Source organism: Diabrotica undecimpunctata, chromosome 5, assembly GCF_040954645.1.
Source record: "Diabrotica undecimpunctata isolate CICGRU chromosome 5, icDiaUnde3, whole genome shotgun sequence".
NCBI classification, from domain to species: domain Eukaryota; kingdom Metazoa; phylum Arthropoda; class Insecta; order Coleoptera; family Chrysomelidae; genus Diabrotica; species Diabrotica undecimpunctata.
Window position 1 is genome coordinate 3,225,784 of NC_092807.1, and position 19,392 is coordinate 3,245,175.

Genomic DNA, 19,392 nt, shown 5'->3' on the forward strand with positions numbered 1-19,392 from the left:
AACTTTCTATTTTTTTTTCAGATTTTGTTAAATAGAAAAATTAGCAGAAGGTTTGCGACTGACACATATCGTGATTATTGATACAAAGTAAATTCTGAAGTGATTCCAGCAAAAAAATAGACTAATATGGAAAATATCGGATTTAAAACAGATCCCAGCTGGATTAATGAGTTTACTCTATTACTTATCACTGTCAGACACTTTTGTCTTGCATCTACACTTCAAGTACTAGTTAATGTCTTGATGGGACAACAGAGGTTCTGAGTACATCATGTACATTCACAGTGTGATGTAATTTGGGAAGGAAGTCCTCTCCTGTATCCAACAGATCAGTCTCTGGGAAGGTGAATATTCACTTAAAAAATAATTGCAACGTTACTCATAAAAATTTATTAAAAATAAAGAAGCATGTACAATGCCCAATAAAACTTAACACTTAGTTACTATGAGTACTTAAATCACTGGTTTTTTTCCGATTCACTATCAGCTTTAACTGATTCAATTATATTTTGCTCATTTTTTGAAGACACCTCTTCGACTTCATCAACTTTTCCACTTTTAGTGCCATTTTGTACATCTTTGGTGGGAGAATTATCACTCACACATTTTTTCTCTTTCTTTTTGGGAGTCCTCTTATCTTTAATTTTCTTGGGTTCTTCTTTTGGTGGAGTACTTCTGGTATCTTCTATCAATGGTCTGTGATTTAAAGTCTGCAAAAACCTATCCAATGCCGGCCCTCCTATCCGGTTCTCTTCATTTCTATCGCCGCCCAATTCCAGATTGAACATGTGAAGCAGTTTCAGTTTGAAGCTTGTATTTTTAACAGCCAAAACGTATAAGAAAACCAGGCCAAGGATGAACAACAGCATCAGTGGAAACATCAAAATGTTCCAAGGAAATGGAAGCTTATCTAAAACATAATTTGTGGTGAAACATTTAATGATAGCTAAATTCAGAATATTTACAAAAACACAATTGTGATATTATTATTATATAACAAATAAGAGCAGAGAAATGAGCTCCTATTATGCCCAAAAAGCAAACAAAAATATCCTTATAAAACTAATACCAATTATAAAGTTAAGTAAAGTTAAACAATTAAGTACATCATACAAAAATTGTGAAACAATAAATAATGCGGTCCGAAAATAACACAAGAATATAAATAAAATAAAGCGCTATCAAGTTTATTTTTAAAGATATTAACACTAGTTGCTGATATGGTGTCTTGATCCAAATTGTTCCATATTTATATTAAATACTCTATTTGGCAAGAAGTTCACCCTGGACCTTGCAGTAGTTTGTTTTTTCTCTAATTTGTAAGGTCTCTTAATCTTTCGCCTTGATTTAAAGTGAATATGATGTTTGGGTTCCCAAAATTATGTTTTATAATACGGAAGGACATAATTAGGTCAACTCGAAGACGTCGCTGCTCGAATGTCTTAAGATGAGCCATGAATAGTCTATCTTCATAGTTAGATCTTACACGGCCGTATGGCAGTCTTGTGGCTTTACACTGAACATTTTCAAGTAGGATTTTACCGCGCAGAGCGCAAGACCAAAAGGAATGCCACGGAAAAGATGGGAGGATGAAGTGGCAGCGGACGCACAAAATTTGCTAGACGTGAGAACTTGGAGAAGATCGGCGCGGGACCGACAAGGTTGGAGGCATCGTTTGGAGGAGGCCAAGGCCCGATTTGGGCTGTAGCGCCATTGGAGAGAGAGAGAGATTTTACCGCGAATGAGATCTGGATTCCACACTGACCTGGCAAACTCAAGAATAGGTCCTAACGTACATTGAGTAAAGTTTACTAACAGAGGTTAAAGATATACGTGTAAAACATTTACGGATCAAAAACAGTTTCGAGTTTGCACGTTTACACACCGACACTATGTGATCAGACCAATTTAATTCACTATTAATTATCACCCCGAGATGGTTATGGGAGGTTACCGAGTTTAAGGGATGTCCATTAATAAAGTACAGCAGTGATGGGTTATTTTTGCCGATATGTAAAACAACACATTTTTCAATGTTACGCGGAAGTAACCATTCTGAGGACCATTTGAATATTGCATCAAGATCGTGTTGAAGAACATGTTGGTTAATAGTTGGGTTCGCATATAAATTCGTATCATCAACGGAAATGGAAACCTTACTGGATACAATGAGCGAAAGATCACTAGTGTAGACACAAAAAAGTAGCGGTCCAAGTACTGATCCTCGTGAGACTCCACTCTACACTGGCTTATGTAGTGAGGGGTCTTCCCTAACACGAACCCTGAAGTATCTGTCGGATAGAAAATCTTGAATCCAAATGTTTAACTTTCCGCGGATACCATAGTGATCCAATTTAGCTAGTAATCGACGTTTTGGATCACGGTCGAAAGCTTTGGAGAAGTCTAAGTAGATTACATCGACAGGATGCCGATTGTTTAAAGATAATGACCAATCATTTACACAATAGAGTAAGTTTGTGATTGTTGAACGACCTTTGATAAAGCCATGCTGTTGGTGAGGAATGACATTTTCTTGAAGAAGAAACTCAAGACAGCTTCCGAAATAATCGATTCCATGACCTTGCCGACAATAGGAACCAGGCTGATTGGACGATAATTATTGCAATCAAATTTATTTCCTTTCTTGAATATAGGAGTAACCGAAGCCAATTTCCAGGAGCATTCATTATGAGAGATATAAGGATGGTTACAGATTCTGCACATTGTTTGAGGAAAAAGGAGGTGAGTCCGTAGGAAAAAGGAGGTAAAGAATCAGTAGTGGCATATGTTACAAAATTATTTTTGCAAGGCGGTGTTAAACTAAATTGAATGTGAGCAGTAATAAGCGAGTGGTCAGAAAGACCCACAGGTGAGGACACTTCAAGTGTAGAAATTAATTGATCGTCATTTGTGAAAAATAAGTCTAAAATTGGAGGATTATTGTTGACTCCAAATCTTGTAGGTTCAGTTATGAGTTGTAATAAATTTGAGTGCATGATAAAGTTTTTAAACAAATTTTGGGAATTGATAGTATCAGTAATGGGAATAGGGAGCCAGCTAATCTCTGGAAAATTGAAATCTCCAACAACAATGAGGTTTTCAAGATGATAATTCCTCAAGTTTGTCAATAAGCATATTGTCCTGAGTAAGCACTGTATGCGGAGGTTGGTATATACAAACTATATTAAATATGAAAGAGTTATTAGTAATAAGTAATTGGATAATTTGTATACCGGGTATTTTTATTGTTTTATTACCGATGGAAAAAGTATTGGTAATTTCATTTGCTAAATAGATGCATACACCTCCCCCTCGATGAGTACCTCTATCTCTATGAAATATAGTAAAATTATCAATGTTTACAATAGCATGGGGAATAGAAAAATTCAGCCACGTTTCTGTTAGGAGAATAATGTGAGGTTTTAAAAGTTGAATAGTACTTATAAATTCATTAAATTTGGACATAAGAGAGTTTAGATTCATATAAATAAGAAGCTAATCTGTAAATTGTGGTGCAGAAGAATTATGAACGAAATTTCATTATCTTTGGATAGCTATTCACATATTTTATGGTAAGGTCATTTTCTCCATTGTTTTTACGAGTTTCAAGCTCAGTATGGAGTTCTTTTAACCAAAGTTGCTGCATAAGTATCTTGTCATCAATAACAGAATATGTTTCAGTAGATTTGTTTTCCAAAAGTTTATTTTTGTTACGAAGAATTTTGAGAGTGTAGTGTTCAGAATTCATTATCACTTTGTGATATGTCTCAACCAAGAACTATTTTATCTAAAAAAATATTTACAAGAACTACAGCTCCTTTAGGAAAGACACAAAATTTTATATAATAGATTTTCAATTCTTTCACTATCCATGATGTTCAGAAAAACTTAAATAATCAGAATAGACAGCATATTTTTATATTTACCCCACAACTGTGCACCAAATTTCCCCATACCAGCACCCACAGATTCCAATGGTACAATTATGATGTGTTTCAGTTGATTAAGACCAACTTCTAAAGGTGTTACAATCTTCCTCTCACAATCTTTTTGGCCTAAAATTTAACACAATATGTTAATTAAATGTGCTCAATGTGCAGAGCACCATTTAAGGTAGGAATACTCTAAGAAGTCTTTTGTTCTCTCAACTTAACTTTGATTCAATTCACATTAAACAATAATGGTGATACACCATATTAGTTATTTACCTTATTTTTTACAATGATAACTTAACTTGATACAAATAAAGACTATATGATTGATATTACTTACTTAAGGTAAATTTAAAATATTCTGACCAAGTCATTTTGGTTGTATCACAGACTGAATCATATTTTAAAGCAAGATTGTGCTCTTCTGCAGCCTAAAATCGAACAAATTAACACAAAGTAAATAAAATATGATACAAACATACCTCATAAAGTTGATGATACCTCATCCCATAATCGACAATTAACATAACTGTCAAGAAATACCCAATAATGAACAAAAACCCATAGTTGCTTTTGAGGAAAACAAACAGTACAATTAAACCTATAACTATGAATAGACCCATCAAAAACTTCGAATTAAAGATTTCGGCCAAGTCTTCTCTTGAAATACATGTATTAAACTTAAACATACTATCCTGGTTTGACTTAGAAAATAAGGTGCTCAAGACTGTATCCAGTCTTCTCATATGTTCTTCACTTATCACTTTACTATTGACAAAAGTCTTTAAAAATTCGTGTTCCTCGCTGTTTGACACATACTGATAAGAACCAGTGTATTCATCAACACTGTTCTGCTCTAAACTACTGCTTGAAAGTAAAAGACTAATAGTTCTCTTTAAGTACATAATTGCCAATGTTTCTTCTTTTAATGAAGCTTTATAGCACTCTTGATTTTTGTTTATATCACCTTCACTAAAAGATGGTTTTAGAACTATTTCTTCATCAACATACATTCCGTGACGGCCTGTATCCAAAACCATTTCATGAGGATCGACTAGATCATCTTTATAAGCGTTTGTAGCTGTTCCAAACAGCAACATTACCAAAATATGTACAATTTCCATTTTTATACAGATAATAATAATAACCTAAAAAGTGTCCCAAAATGTATATTGCTTTTAGTAGTTAGAAATAAATATTTTATCTAAGCGTATACAATAAATTGTTGTTTATAAATTATAAATGTATAAAGTTACTAATATTCAGTATATCATTCGGTAAAACCCTCATTTGAAATGTTATCTATGGATTTTAAATTTTATATTTGTTTCATGTTTGTTTTGCCCAATATTTTGACATTTAGTTATGTCTAAGTTTACGTTAAATGAACATTATCCATGGTACAATGATGAACACATGAACATTATCTTTATTTGAATTATAATTTATTTTTATTAATAATTCTAAATTGTTGCTGATATCTTTTTGATATAAAAATTAATTTTAAAATAATACTGTTTGGTTCGTAAACATTTTTAAATGAAATAAATCTGTATACAATAGAGTTTGTTATATACTTATAATATAATAATTTTATAAATATCTCTATTAGTCGACAATTTTTTTAACATTCAACCAATAGTAGTTAAAAATTGCAACACAATTGGTAACTAAACCCATCTTTTGAAAAACATCAAATAGAATTACGTGAGGAATTTTTGTTACATATTGGAAGATCAAAACTGAAAAAGAATGGAAACGAAGAAACCTATAAGCGTTGAATTCAAGTACAATCAAAAACATTATTTAAAATCATTTTTCGTAAATATATGTTTGACAAAATTATTTTCCCAGGTTCTAAAACCTTAGTCATTATCATTGATCGAATGTCGCGCCATCTACACGTCGAAGGTTAAGTTTTTTGTCGGAGTTGCCAGGATAATTATATTCCGGTGTTAAATTTTCTGCATTATCCTTACTCCGGCTAACCGGAATAATAAAAACATGAAAATATAAAAGCCTCAAAATGGCAGCATAGGTCGTCCGTGTTAGATGCAACGCACCAGAGACTTCGAAAATAATGCCGTTTGTGAGAAAAACTAAAAACTTTCGTGAATGAAAACTAGGTCTAAATCATTAGTGTTGTTGTGTTCATAGATATTTTTTAGTTTTTGTATTGTTGGTGTATTTCGAGAAGCAGGTGTCATTGCACTTTTGTGTGAAAGTACCTATAACTAGGATTTTAGTGCCTAGGTAAGTAAATATTTTTAAATTATCTAAACATGAGCATTGAAATTGTATGACTATTATGTTGTTTCTGTTTATATCTAACGTACATATCTTTTATGGATAATATTCGGTACTCTTGGATCTGTGGTATTTAATTTTCCTTGTTTGTTTATAGCTGGTTTAAATCTATTTGATGTTGGTATCATTAAATTTCTTATAATCCCAGCCCAGGTCATCTCAAGTAAGATTCTTCATATATAAGGTACTTGAATGAAGTATTTCTTGTGTGAAATATTTTTATGTCATCAACATTTTGTAATATAATGTTTTTAATAACAATAAATAGAAATCCGTAAAAATTATTATATCGATGTCATTTATAATGACAACAAAGACTAAGTACCATATAAATATTTTGAATTTTGAATGTATTCACTTGGAGGACTTCGAAAAAGGTGAAGTTATATATTTCTATATTGAAAACATACAAATACTATGAAATTTTGAAGCAGTAAGTTTTGCAAGAAAAGATTCTGGGATAAATAATTATAAAGGTCAAAATAAGGGACAACATTGAAGACAGAAACAGATTAAAGAAAGAAAAGGACCAAACAGGTCGAAAAAAAAAAAAAAAAAATAGGATGTAGCCCATTAGAAAAGAAAGAAAATATAGCAAAAATTAAAGGAAAAATAATTTACGGGTAATCTGAGGCCGGGAAGTGGACGGGGTTAGTTTTTAAGGGTAAAAAACGGTTTATCACGATTTCCGTCAAAACTACAACACCTATAAAAAAAGTTAAATGGCAAATTTGTAGATAATAAAAACATCTACATGTTTTGTATTTAAAGTTTTTTTCCTGCATAACCTCAAAATTTATGCGAAAAATTTAAATAAACGTGTTTTTGGTTTATTTTTATGATTTTTATCTTTCATAAAAAAAATTTTTTCTCGCAAAATTTTATGGAAATTTACTTTTTGATGTCTCGAACACACTGTAGTTTTTTATTTAAAATATTTATTTTTCCTCTCATTTTGATTTAATATCGAAAAATCACTAATTTTCAACCGAAAATTTTGATTTTAAAATATCTGCTTTTTTTTAAATCGGCGCCTTTTCTTCGTGAGATATTACTATGGCAAATTTTTAGAAAAATGCAAAAAAAAACGATAAAACTTCAATTCGATTTTTTTAATTCATATAAATTTTGATATCTGTAAAGTTAGCATATCCATTTTATAAGGCCGAATCCAGACCAACGCTATAATTAATTGCTAATTTATTACGGAAAGAAAAAAAAATTATTTCTGCAGCCGTTTCCGAGAAACAGTGGTTATGCTAACTTCAGGGTAAAGCCAGCATTGTTATAGCTAGATCTCGGTAAGGAAAAGGAGTACAGGGCCATATTGGAACTTATTAATTGCTGTCAATTGGTATATTACTTAAACGATCCCAAAAACTACCCCATCATCTCCTATCCCAAAAACTGCAGAAGTTTTACGCCAAGAAACAATATATTGCTGCAATCGTTTCCAAAAAACAGTGGCTATGCAACTTCACGGTAAAGTAAGAGTTGCATAGCCACAGCTATTGCTTAGCAATGAAAAGGGTTTACAGGGCCGATCTTGGCAGCATATTTTATGGCTGGATAAATGCTAACTTTACAGACATAAAAAAATTCGATCTGTTCAAAATAACGATACAAGCGATACACACATTAAGGGGTTACATAGATCTTGTATTTTTAAAAAACCGATTTATTTTTTTATTCCACATGAAAGTATAGTTCTTCAAGGTTATTCACACCAGATTTAAAGTAAATTCGAGCAGTATTACCGGAGTTATAGAGATTTGAATACCGCGTGGTCGGGACGTGCGCTCTCAGGTTTTCTCGAAGCTTCATTTTTGAAGATTTGAAGAATTGAAAATCGTCTCATATTTTTTAACATTTTCCGATTCTCATCGTTTTCAAAACAGTTTTTTCGTATAAAACAAGAACGAGTCGACCGATTGAAAATCTCTTCGTTCAATCATAAACTAATAGATCCTATAAAGATAAACTGTGAACTAAATCGTGCCTATCGTACAGAAAAACAAAGTTTCGAGAAAAACGCGCGGTATTCAAATCTCTACTTGTTTCCGTTATTTTGTTCATTAAGTTTTGCAGCTCTTCTATGGTATTGGAAAACACTATTGTATCATCTGCATACCGCAGGTTATTGAGCTTGACTCCATTTATTGAGATGCCTTCATCAATATCTTTTAGAGCCTCTTCAAAAATGGGCACCTCTCTTTGCTGCAAACATAGATTAAACAGTTTCCTTAATTTATTTAATAGCTTCCTCCATTTACGATAGCTTCTATTACAATTCCATCTTCTCCTAAGGCTTTGTTATTTTTCATTTTTCTTAACGCTTGTTGAATCTTATCTACCTTTATCTCTGGCGTTAGTTCGGAACCTTAATTCATGATCTTCTTTAAAATGGCTGTTTGTATTTCTCATTTCCCATTCGTTAGCTTTCTACCTAGAACTTTTAGGTTGTTATTTTCCACTATAATTCGTTTAATATTATCGGTTTTAAATTTCCATAGATCTCTCCTGATTGCTTTCGAAACAATTTTATTCATTTCTCTTAGAGTTTGGCTGTCTGCATTCTTATCGCTTCCCATTTGTCTTCTTTGATTCAGCAGCGTTTCAGTATATGGACTTATTTTATTATCTGATTTTCTTTTAGGACAGTGCACTCGGTTACTTTCTTGTAAAACGTTTATGATGCAATTATTTAAGTCGTTAAGATTGTTCTCGGAGGTTTTTTCACATCATCATCAGAAAATAGAATATCATCATTTTAAAAAAAGATATTTTGACGTGACAACTTTCGATTAAAAATTAGGATCTTCTTCTTCATGTGCCTTGTCCGTTCCGAACGTTGGCAATCAACATGGCTATTCTGACTTTGTTTACGGCAGATCTGAATAATTCAGCAGATGACAATCCGAACCATTGCCGCAAGTTTTGGAGCCACGAGTGTCTTCTCCTCCCTCGACCCCTTCTGCTGTCTATTTTCCCTTGAACGATCAGCTGTAGTACTCTATATTTATTATGTCTCATAACGTGACCCAAGTATTCCAACTTTCTTTTCTTTATACTTATTCCTACCTCTCTCTCTTTACCTATTCGGCGTAGTACCTCTTCGTTGGTCACGTGCTCAGTCCAGGATATACGTAATATACGTCGGTAAGCCCACATTTCGAAGGCCTGTACTTTTTTCATCAATGTTGCGGTCATTGTCCACGCCTCCATTCCATATAACAAAACCGGGAATACATAACATTTCAGAAGTCGAATTTTGAGAGGTAGGGTGAGGCTTTTAGAGGTGAAAATTTGCTTCATGCTAGTGAACGATGCTCTTGCCTTTTCTACTCTTATACGTATTTCCTTCGCTTGATCCCAATTTGAGGTAACTGTTGTTCCCAAGTAGATGTACGAATCCATGTGTTCAATTCTTTCATTGTCTAATATCAGTTGCTGTGGTGGTTGTTGGGTTTTGCTTACTAACATCCATTTGGTTTTTGTGATATTTAGTCTGAGTCCGTATTGTGCACTTGTTTTTTGTATCTTACTCATTAGGCAACTCACTTCCTCCATGCTACTTGCTAGAATCACAGTGTCATCAGCATACCTTATGTTATTAATTATTTCTCAATTTATCTTAATGCCTTCTGTGCTTTCCTCCAGCGCTGTCTTAAATACTTCTTCTGAGTATATATTAAAGAGAATAGGAGACAAGATACATTAGGATACAAAAATTAGGATGCTTTTTCGATATTAAATCAAAATGGGGAATCTAAAATTGCATTCCACAACATATCTCCTCAACTAAGCAAAAATCCTTAGAGAATTGGTTTCTCGTACTCATAAGAGTAAATCGGAATAAAAAGAAAAGACAGTTAAGGTTTGATTTCACGTGCAGTGCGTTTGTGTATCCGCTTATACGTATTTCACCCTAAAAGGGATCTTCGGAGCGGATTTCCCATCAAAAAAAATTTCAGTGTTTGGGAACTAAAAAGGTAAGCTTTCACCAAATTTCGTGAAAAAAAAATCTTTGTGGAAATAAAAATAAAAAACCAAGATCTGCGATTGCCAGTAAATTATTTTTCCTTTTATTTTTGTTATATACTTCCTTTCACAATGGGTTTCACCCTGTTACTATTTTCTTGGTTTCAAAAATTGTCAGCTTTGGCCTACTTACTTTTGACAAACTCTTAGCAGACATTAATAGTGATGAGCTAAACACAGGAAGGGACATGTTGTGGAAAATTTTGTACGAATTAAGCTTCGTTTGGGAGAAGCACGCTAGAAAATCTGTGCTTATAGAGAAAGAAGATATTTTGTACATCTGTTTATAAAGATAAACAGGTTACAAATGCTTGTCAGGTGTTTACTGAAAGTTTGTCTATTGTTTGTTTTTTAATGTTTGCTGGAATTTTTTTCAAACAACGAAAGACTACCATAAAGAAATTAATTCTTATGTTAGAATAATGAAGGTACACTCCTCGAAAAACAATACCACATGTTACATTTAAAGCTATTTTACAACTACTAAATGAGGAAGAAAAATTCTGGAAACTCTGGAACTCCATTCTGGATAATAGAAGAAGCAATAGTCCTTTATAAAGACTGTTGTGAGTCACAGATCCCTGATTGCGACCCTGTGAACAACTTATCCTCTGAATCATCTCCTATATTAATTATCACCGGATCAATATCTTCCTGCAAATTGTCCACCGTAAACATTGTTTTCTTCTACTTTTTTGACGTGGTTCACATAATTATGTCACTGCTCTTTAGATGCGCGTTATTAAGCTTCTTTTATCAACCATTATACCGTTTCTTCTTTAAAATCGACGTTGTTTGGAGCCACATCTGTTGCTACTATCTGCTGTTTTTCTTGTTTATAATTCAATTTTCAGCCCCATATGTCATAATACTTCGCACTAATGTTTTATAATCGGTGTTTTTGTTTTCATATTTAGGCGTCTATCCCACCATACTGAGTTAAAGTGTCGGATTGCTGTCCTTGTTTGTCCTAATCTCTGCTTAATTTCTTCCTTTGTTGTTGTCTTTTTCGTGATTATAAACCCCAAGTATTGGAATTTATCCTTTCCTTTGATTGTTACGTTGTCGTCAATATGTAGATCTTCTATGTCTTCTTTACTTGTAGATAGGTACTCTGTTAATTCTGTCGCGAGGTTAATACCTAAGCCAGCCTTGGTATATTCTTCTTGTAGTTTCTTCATCATATAACTGAGGTCTTCTTGGTTTTGTGCAATCACTACTTGATCGTCTGCAAACCTTAATGTTTTTTAGGCGCATTTTCTTTTCCATGTAGTCAAAGCTTTCTCTATGTATATTTTGAATAGGGTTGGAGATGTGGAACAACCCTGCAGGAGCCCTATTGTTGTGGTGAAGTCTCCTATGATTCTTGTTCCCATTTTAATGGACACTTTATTTTCTTTATACAGAGCTTTTGTAGCTTCTATGAGTTCCGTCTGTATTTCTAATTTGTACATTGCCTCCCATAGTTCTGACCTTGATACAGAGTCATACGCCTTTCTCAGGTCCACAAATCCCAAATGTATATCTCTATTTTTTGCTTTTTTCTTTTCCAACAGTTGTTCCAGTGTGTATATGTGGCCTATGCATGATCTTCCTGCCGTGAAGCCTGCCTGATCCTCCCCGATTTTGTCTTTTATCGCTTACTCTATCTTTTCTCGCAGTATCTTCCCATATAATCTTCCTATTGATGATATTACGCTTATTCCTCTGTAGTTTTCGCATCGTTTTCTATCTCCTTTCTTAAATATAGATGTCATATGCCTCCGTCCATTCCTTTGAGAGCTGTTCTCCATTTATGGCTTTCTGAAATATCCATTTTATCATCCGGTGTAATTTTTTTGAGCCGTTCTTTATAAGCTCAGGTAAGATGCCTCCAGGTCCCGGTACTTTCTTATTTTTGATTGCTTTTATGGTTGTTCTCATTTCCCTATCTGTTATTTCCATTTCTTGTTGTAGGGATCTGCTTCGTCTTCGCCTGTTTTCTTTTCCAATGAATTGTGGTCTTTGTTCTGTTAACAGTTCCTTGTAATAGTCCTTCAATTCTTTGTCCTGTATATTTCCCAATTTAATTTTTTCTTTTGAGTTTTGTTTAAATCCTCTCAGTACTTTCCATGACTCCGTTTACACAAGTTCTTGTACTTCCTATGTATATTTCAATATTTAACCAGGTTCTTTCCTATTCTTCATTCTTTTGTTGTGTTATTTGTTTTTTCACTTCTCCATCTTTTTCTCTATATTCTTTAAAAACCTCATCGTTGTTTGTAGTCAGTCATTTTCTGTATAGTTGCTTTTTTTCTTCAAATATTATTTTTGTTGGTTCATTTATTTCATAGTAGTGCTGTTTATTTGTAATACAGATTTAACGAATTTAAAACGGAACATACGAAATCAATGTATTTCGGCTCAATTCCGCTCTAGGTGGTTGGCCAACAAAAGGTTGTCAAATAATTATATTATAAAAATCCAATACTTCAGCGGGCTGCTGGATTCTAAATTCATTCAAGAACAAGTCAAAACTCCACCCAAATAGGTTGCCTAGAATCACTGTGAAAACTAGACTAAACAAGCAGTTATTATGCTGCCAAACCACCTACGGCTTCCTTATAAGAGATAGAGCCGAAATTTTGAACTGATCAGTAATATATCAGAAATATGACATTTCTCTATTGGAATATATTCATTGTAACTGGGTTAAGACTTTGCCTTACAGGCGGACGCCCGTCGTGGTACAGGGGGTGGCTATACAGGGATGAAGTTGTAATTTTTTTCGGAAAAATTAACGATCGATAATATGGCTGAAAATTTGCCCAGAGTAAGATCTTCATATAACTAGACGAAATCCCAAAGGGCGGACGCGAGAGTGGATACATAAGGGGTGGCGGACAGGGGTGAAGTTGCAATTTTTTGGGGAAAAATTAAAGATAAGTAATATGTCCGCTATTTTCATGGCTCATTATTTAGCCCCTAAAAACTCTAAATCCAAAAGGGCGGACAGCTGGGTTGGTACAGAGAGCCATAAAACGGGGTCAAATGTACCACTTGACTGCGCATTTTAGGTCTCGGTAACAATTTTCAATATTGAAAATATCTACAAAGTAAATTTCAAAACTTAAAAAATTGATAATTCCACTATTAAATTGATTTTTATTATTAATTATTTGTAAAATGTTAAAGGAATTCTACAAATTGAATTTTACCTATTGATAAATAGAAATAATATATTTTGTATTTGATTATTAATGTAATAATAAATCAAATATCTGAACAACCATTATTTGTGCAATATAAATTTAAAAACCTTTTTATTGTAATAAAAAATAAGTAAAATTACTATTTGTTATACCGAAAATATTCAATAGTTAACATTATAAAATTACTTTAATTTGATAAAATTACTTAACCGGTTTCATAATTAATTTTTATCAATCATCAGATAATTTCAATTGATTATTATATTGAAAATATTTTTTTTTGTTTTTCATTCTAATATCAAACATTTATTCAATTAAAAATTAATTCGTAAAATATTTATATTTAAGAAAAAAATGTGATTTGTAAAGTAAATATGACTTTAGTTTGAAAAAAAAACATTATCATAATTTCATTTTAAAACTACAAAATATTCTATAAAAGATTCAGACGATGACGTAGAGTTTTATCAAATGTTTTAGAAACATTGTTTTATTACTGATCAGTTCAAAATTTTGGCTCTATCTCTCCGACTATTAGGCAAGCTCCTCTTTCCTTTATCTAAGCCTAAGCAGTCAGATGGATATTTTGAGCGGTGTTGCCAATCTCATTCCTCTAGATGTTTTTCAAATAAGGTGTTAACCATAAAATATTTACAGGAAAGAAAGGAAATAACTACAAACCATTAAGTTTATTTTTGTTATTAGTCTGTTGTAGTAGATTGGTAAATACAATGAAAAATATAGGCAAATATCCGATTTATTTAAAGATACGAAGAAGATATAACTCTCAAAAAGATCCGCAAATCAGATTATTACACGGCGATTGGCAACATTGACTTTGGGCGGCGCTATAGAATATGGTGTGTCCTAAAAGGAGACAGATAGTTGAACGATATTTTATACAATGTCTATCACCGGGTATGGATTTATTTTTGTGGAAAGTTTTATACTGGTCCACTATTTCAAATGCAGTTCAAACAGACATATATTAAATTGTATGTTCCGTTTTAAATTCGTTCAATCTGTATGTTCTTCCTCTCCAAGGGCTTTGAATGCTCTTGTTTTATATGTGCAATTGTTGTGTGTGCGTATATTCCAGTGCTATGATTCTTAAATCCGGTCCTGATGCGCCGCTCGTTCTCCCGTAAGAAATACATTGCCTATTTTACCTGGACTGCATTCTAACTGTGGCTTCTACTATAGAACTTCGGATTTTCGCTGGATTCAACCGTTGCGTCGCCCAGTAGCTGTTTCGAGAACATATGATTTTCATGATATAAGTCCACCGAGGCGGCTTAGATTAGAATCAGTGCGAATTGTTTTGTAAGCGATAATTATTAATGTGATTAAGATTGTGATATTTGTAATTAAGTAAGTTTTTCAGCTTAAACCACGTCGTGCTTCAATTAATCTTTGAACCCACAGAAAAGCGTAACAATACCATTGTAGTCTACTATAATAAAACTGTGTTATTATGCACTTCCAAATCGATAACAGAGTCCAGAGGATTATACCAAAATCTCGAACATGTCCCTTTTTTACTTATTTCCCTGAATAAAATATTTTCGTCGCTATAGAGGCACTATAAATCGTCAGTTGCTACAAGAGAAACTGTATCTAGAGCACGTCGGTGCATCGTCTCTTTCTCTAACTTCATCACAGTGCAGTGGTTTGTCTCCAAAAGGCTGATTGGATTATTAATAGAGTTTAAATTGAATTTCGCGTTGAATAGTATCGCCATTGTGCCATTCGTATTGATCAGGCAGTCGGTTACGCGGAAAATGTGCTTTAGAATTTCTGCAAAATCCATTACACAACTATCAGATAATTAATTTGATGCTATCTTGTTGTTAGCAATTACTTTTTTTGCTTTAATAGACTTTTGACACGAAGATAATTGAAACAGTAGGATTGTGTTCCAGAGAGTATTTAACAAAAGCACAGGCTACAAAATACGGATAGTAATCAGCAGAGTGACTACGAGTTGTTGATGTTTCACACAAGCATCCGATATGAATCAAATTTTGTATTTTTTATTGTGAACAGCTACTAAGAATTTTTTTTAAAAACAATTTATCCAATATGATCACATAATTCATCATCATCATATAACGGGGGTCCTACGGCGATTGCCGCTTCCCGCATTTCAGCCTCCATCTTTTCCTATCTCTCCAATCTCCCTCTTCTAAGCCTCTAGATTGCATTGTTTTTGTAATTTCTCTTCTCCAGGAATTTGGTGGTCTTCCCCTTTTCCTTCTTTCTGGCGGAACATACATTAAGGCTTTCTTTGGCCACCGCTCCTCCTCCATTCTCATCACGTGACCATACCATTGTAATTGCCTTCCTTGTATTCTATCTGAAAGAGTATCTCTAATTCCTGTACGGTTTCGTATTTCCTCATTCCTGATTCTTTCCATTCTCGATACTCGACATGACCTTCTAAGATAATCCATTTCCACAACGTCTACTTTATCTCGTTCATTCTTTGTCATCGTCCAACATTCGGCACCATATGTGGTAATTGGTTCTACAATTGCTCTGTATACGCGAAGTTTGGTATGCATCTTTATTTTATTAGACCACAGTAATGAATTCAGTATTCGGATGCATGATCACATAATTAATACATAAAATACAGTCAGATGCAAAAAAGTCAACGGTGAAAATTTTGATCAAATTCAAAGTATTTCAGTTTTTTTTATAATACCAAATAATAATTTGTTTAATCGAAAGGTGGTTTTTTATCCTAATTTTGAAACATCCTGTGGAATAATTCCGTTAGCGGATTTTCGCAAAACCTTGTTTTTTAGGTTGCAACCATGTCTTCTAAGTATTAAGGTGGGGTCCCACCGGTCGCGCTATTCTGCGCTGCGTCGCTCTGCTTCAAGCAGCGCGGAGCAGAACTACACAGAGCGGCGCAACTTTGCGCATGTGATTCTAGAGGAGCAAATAAGTTCCAGTTTTTATTTACGCGCGCACGATGAAAACAAAATTAGCAATAGCAAGTGCTGCTGTTATAGTAATTAACCATTTAGACCCGGAGGAAACGTCGTTATTGGGTTACACCAGTATTTAAAAGTAGACAAGTTTATAATGGAAATAATCTTTTAAGTAATTTAGTTGCAGGACAGTTTCAAAATTTTTGTCGTATGTCGTTACACGATTTCGAGTACCTGTTAACAATGATTGAACCAGTAATAAGAAAGAGATAAAACAAAGCATTTATCAATGTCTACTGAAATTAAAATGTAAAATTAGCTTTGCCTGTGCCCATTGACTTTTTCATTTTCACCTTTTCTCTTCTATATAAAGACAACAAAGACGTCATCTTTGTTTTAGCTTCAGCGACGGAACAACCGATATTGTCTGCAATAAATACCTATGCATCATATTTCTTACTTTTTATATGATAATTATTGTTTTTCGGATTCCACAATTCCGGTTTGTATCTGTATGCCTAAATAAGTTTTTCAACTTCTTCATGATTCCACTCAAATCTCATCGCGAAGATAGTAAAGAAACACAATAATCTGTAAAAATGGTCTTCAATCAAAAACACCGTTCCAACTAAACGCGCACTTTTCTTTGATCTACACCACTTTACCGACAACCAACGGATAATGTTCGTTCTTGTTTGAACTTGCACGGCGCAGCGCTACTTGTCGTTCCCACTAGTCGCTTAAGCTCGCTCCGCGCACAAATGAACCAAAACAAACAGCGCGGCGCAGCGCAGCGCGATTGGTGGGACCCCGCCTTTATGTTCTTTGTTTCATGTAAAAATATAGATTGATTCATTTTTAGGAGAGAAATGACTTTGCCACCCACAATTTACGACTTTTTCTATTATTACCATTATCTTTTGTATTAATTTGTAATACGACGATGGGGGCTTTGGTGACTGATATCGAAGGAATGTCATATCAATATCCCAGAAGCACTGTATTTAAATAATGATTAAAAGCAACGACATGATCTTGGTTTTAATGAACAATGATAACAATAACAAAACATAAAAAAACAACTTAAATGTAGCTTAACCTAAGTACGGAAATAACAAAGAAAAACTACTAAAAATAACTTAATGCTTTGTATTTCCTTCCCTAGCCTCTATAACTATCTGTACATGTCGGCTCATGCTGTCTATGAGGTTGCGAATATCATCTTGCTGAATGTTTTGCAAGAAAGAAAGAATATATATATTAAAAGATAGAGAGAACAAGAAAGAAATAAAAATTCTGGAAGACCAAAAATATCTACCGCTCATGAAGATCGTACGCTTTTGGAGAGATTGGAAGAGAATCCTTTTGAAGATGCGAAAACTGCATGTTGATATACAGAGGATTTAGCGCCAATGTATGGGGATAGATTTCATCTAGAGGAATGGGAATGATATGTAGTATTGATGGCAGGTTTGTTGGGCAGACTTATCTGATTATTCTAGAAAACATCATTATTCCCAGTGTAGAACAGTTGTATCCAGGAATGAATTTTATCCTCCAACAAGATAATTGTCTTGTTTACACTGCAAATATAATAAACGAGTGGCTCCAGAATAACAACATTGAAACCTTACCATGGCCCAGCTATAGTCCAGATTTAAATCTAATCGAGAATGTGTGGGGGGTTATTATAAAATGGTTGTATCGGCGTAATTTTAAACCTTAAAGTGCTGAAGAACTGTGGCTCGGTACTCGGTATACGACAAGTTTGGGAAGACCTCTTTGAAAAAGACAATCATATAGTTTCTTTCAGGCACATAGACCGAAGACTACAAGTTGTTATCAATGCTGATGGAGATATTACAATTTATTAATTTTATTTTTACGTACCTAAATTTAGTATAGTTTTAGTCTTTCGAGAGTTGCTCGTTCCTTCCATTTTTTATTAATAGAAAAACTGTGGTTCTGCTTATGTTATGTTATTTATCACAGAAAATCACAAATTTATTTAATGGAATGACATCTGGCAAAAAGAAGTTTGCCAAAGTATCTTAAATGCATCGTGTAACGGTCAAATTGTTGGCTTTTTCAAGTTGTTTTGAAGATATTAAAAATGAGTTTCCTGGACCATGTTCCTCTAGTGTATATATATAGTAATATATCTTCCACAGGCGTCTGTAGTTTCGTCCACAATAACATAAAAGTAATTATCAAGTATGACTATTTTGGATCATTTGGATCATTGTTGATTTATATATAGAGTCGACACTTAATTTCCTCAACGTAAATTCATCCGGGATATTAAACTTGCAATATTTTCCCAAAAACGATTTTTCCTGGAATCTTAGATGCAACCATTGCCTTGCACAGATCTTCATTAAATTGTGTTTTATCGTTGCTTAATGAACCCGAATTAAAACAGTTTTTCAGTGATTGTTGACTTTTTCCCCCATTTCTAATCCTTTTTATTTTTGAATCAATATAAAGGGCCTGCGTAGCGCAAGCGGTAGGATGCTTGCCTCGCAAGCCGGTGGTCCGGAGTTCGAATCCTACCGCCGGCAAGAACATCTAGACATTTTAAAAATGTGTATAGGCCCCAGGTCGACTCAGCCTGAATAAAAATGAGTACCTTGGGTAAAACCAGGGGTAATAATAGACGGTTGAAGCGTAGCACTGGCCATGTTACCTTCCTTGTATACCGTAGGCCCTAGATATAGCAGACTACCCTGCTATACTCCCAAAGCCGCGACAGCGGTATAAAAACGGGAGACTACTATTATTATTATCAATATTTAGAGTTATGCATGTTTAATACATACGCGAATTAAAAATAAACAAAATGCACACTCTTGTTTCATTAAAAGTTACTTACAACTTTTTAACATGCCGTGCAGAACACATTTTCACCTTCCATTTGCAGTTCTGCGTACGGTTTAATCCACAGCACATTAAATTTCACTTTGGGCTTTTTCTTAACAATTA

General features: G+C 33.7%; 2 protein-coding genes across 5 annotated transcripts in view; one reads left to right on the forward strand and one right to left on the reverse strand.

Moving 5' to 3' along the window:
- Positions 1 to 375: 375 nt before the first annotated feature.
- LOC140440986 (uncharacterized) lies at positions 376 to 5,282 on the reverse strand. The gene is made up of 4 exons (XM_072531348.1): positions 4,415 to 5,282; positions 4,273 to 4,363; positions 3,927 to 4,055; positions 376 to 910 (listed from the first exon to the last, which is right to left on the reverse strand). Exons 1-4 carry the CDS (start codon positions 5,054 to 5,056, stop codon positions 459 to 461), a joined length of 1,314 nt encoding a protein of 437 aa, XP_072387449.1. The 5' UTR covers positions 5,057 to 5,282; the 3' UTR covers positions 376 to 458.
- A 601-nt stretch (positions 5,283 to 5,883) lies between these two features.
- stan (Protocadherin-like wing polarity protein stan) overlaps positions 5,884 to 19,392 on the forward strand; it is a 97,677-nt gene continuing 84,168 nt past the window's right edge. For 3 of the 4 annotated variants that reach the window (XM_072531349.1, XM_072531352.1, XM_072531351.1), the window contains exon 1: positions 5,885 to 6,185. The gene's annotated coding sequence lies outside the window, so the exon portion shown is untranslated. Of the gene's footprint in view, positions 6,186 to 19,392 lie in introns of all 4 variants that reach the window. The other variant, XM_072531350.1, reaches the window with a different exon arrangement.

What these genes read in the sequence shown, in the direction of transcription:
- LOC140440986 (XM_072531348.1), bottom strand. Translation starts at nt 5,056, where the DNA reads ATGGAAATTGTACATATTTTGGTAATGTTGCTGTTTGGAACAGCTACA. An exon ending in GGTATCATCAACTTTATGAG is followed by an intron (nt 4,364 to 4,414) that starts GTATGTTTGTAT and finishes GTTCGATTTTAG; the next exon opens with GCTGCAGAAGAGCACAATCT. An exon ending in ATATTTTAAATTTACCTTAA is followed by an intron (nt 4,056 to 4,272) that starts GTAAGTAATATC and finishes GTTAAATTTTAG; the next exon opens with GCCAAAAAGATTGTGAGAGG.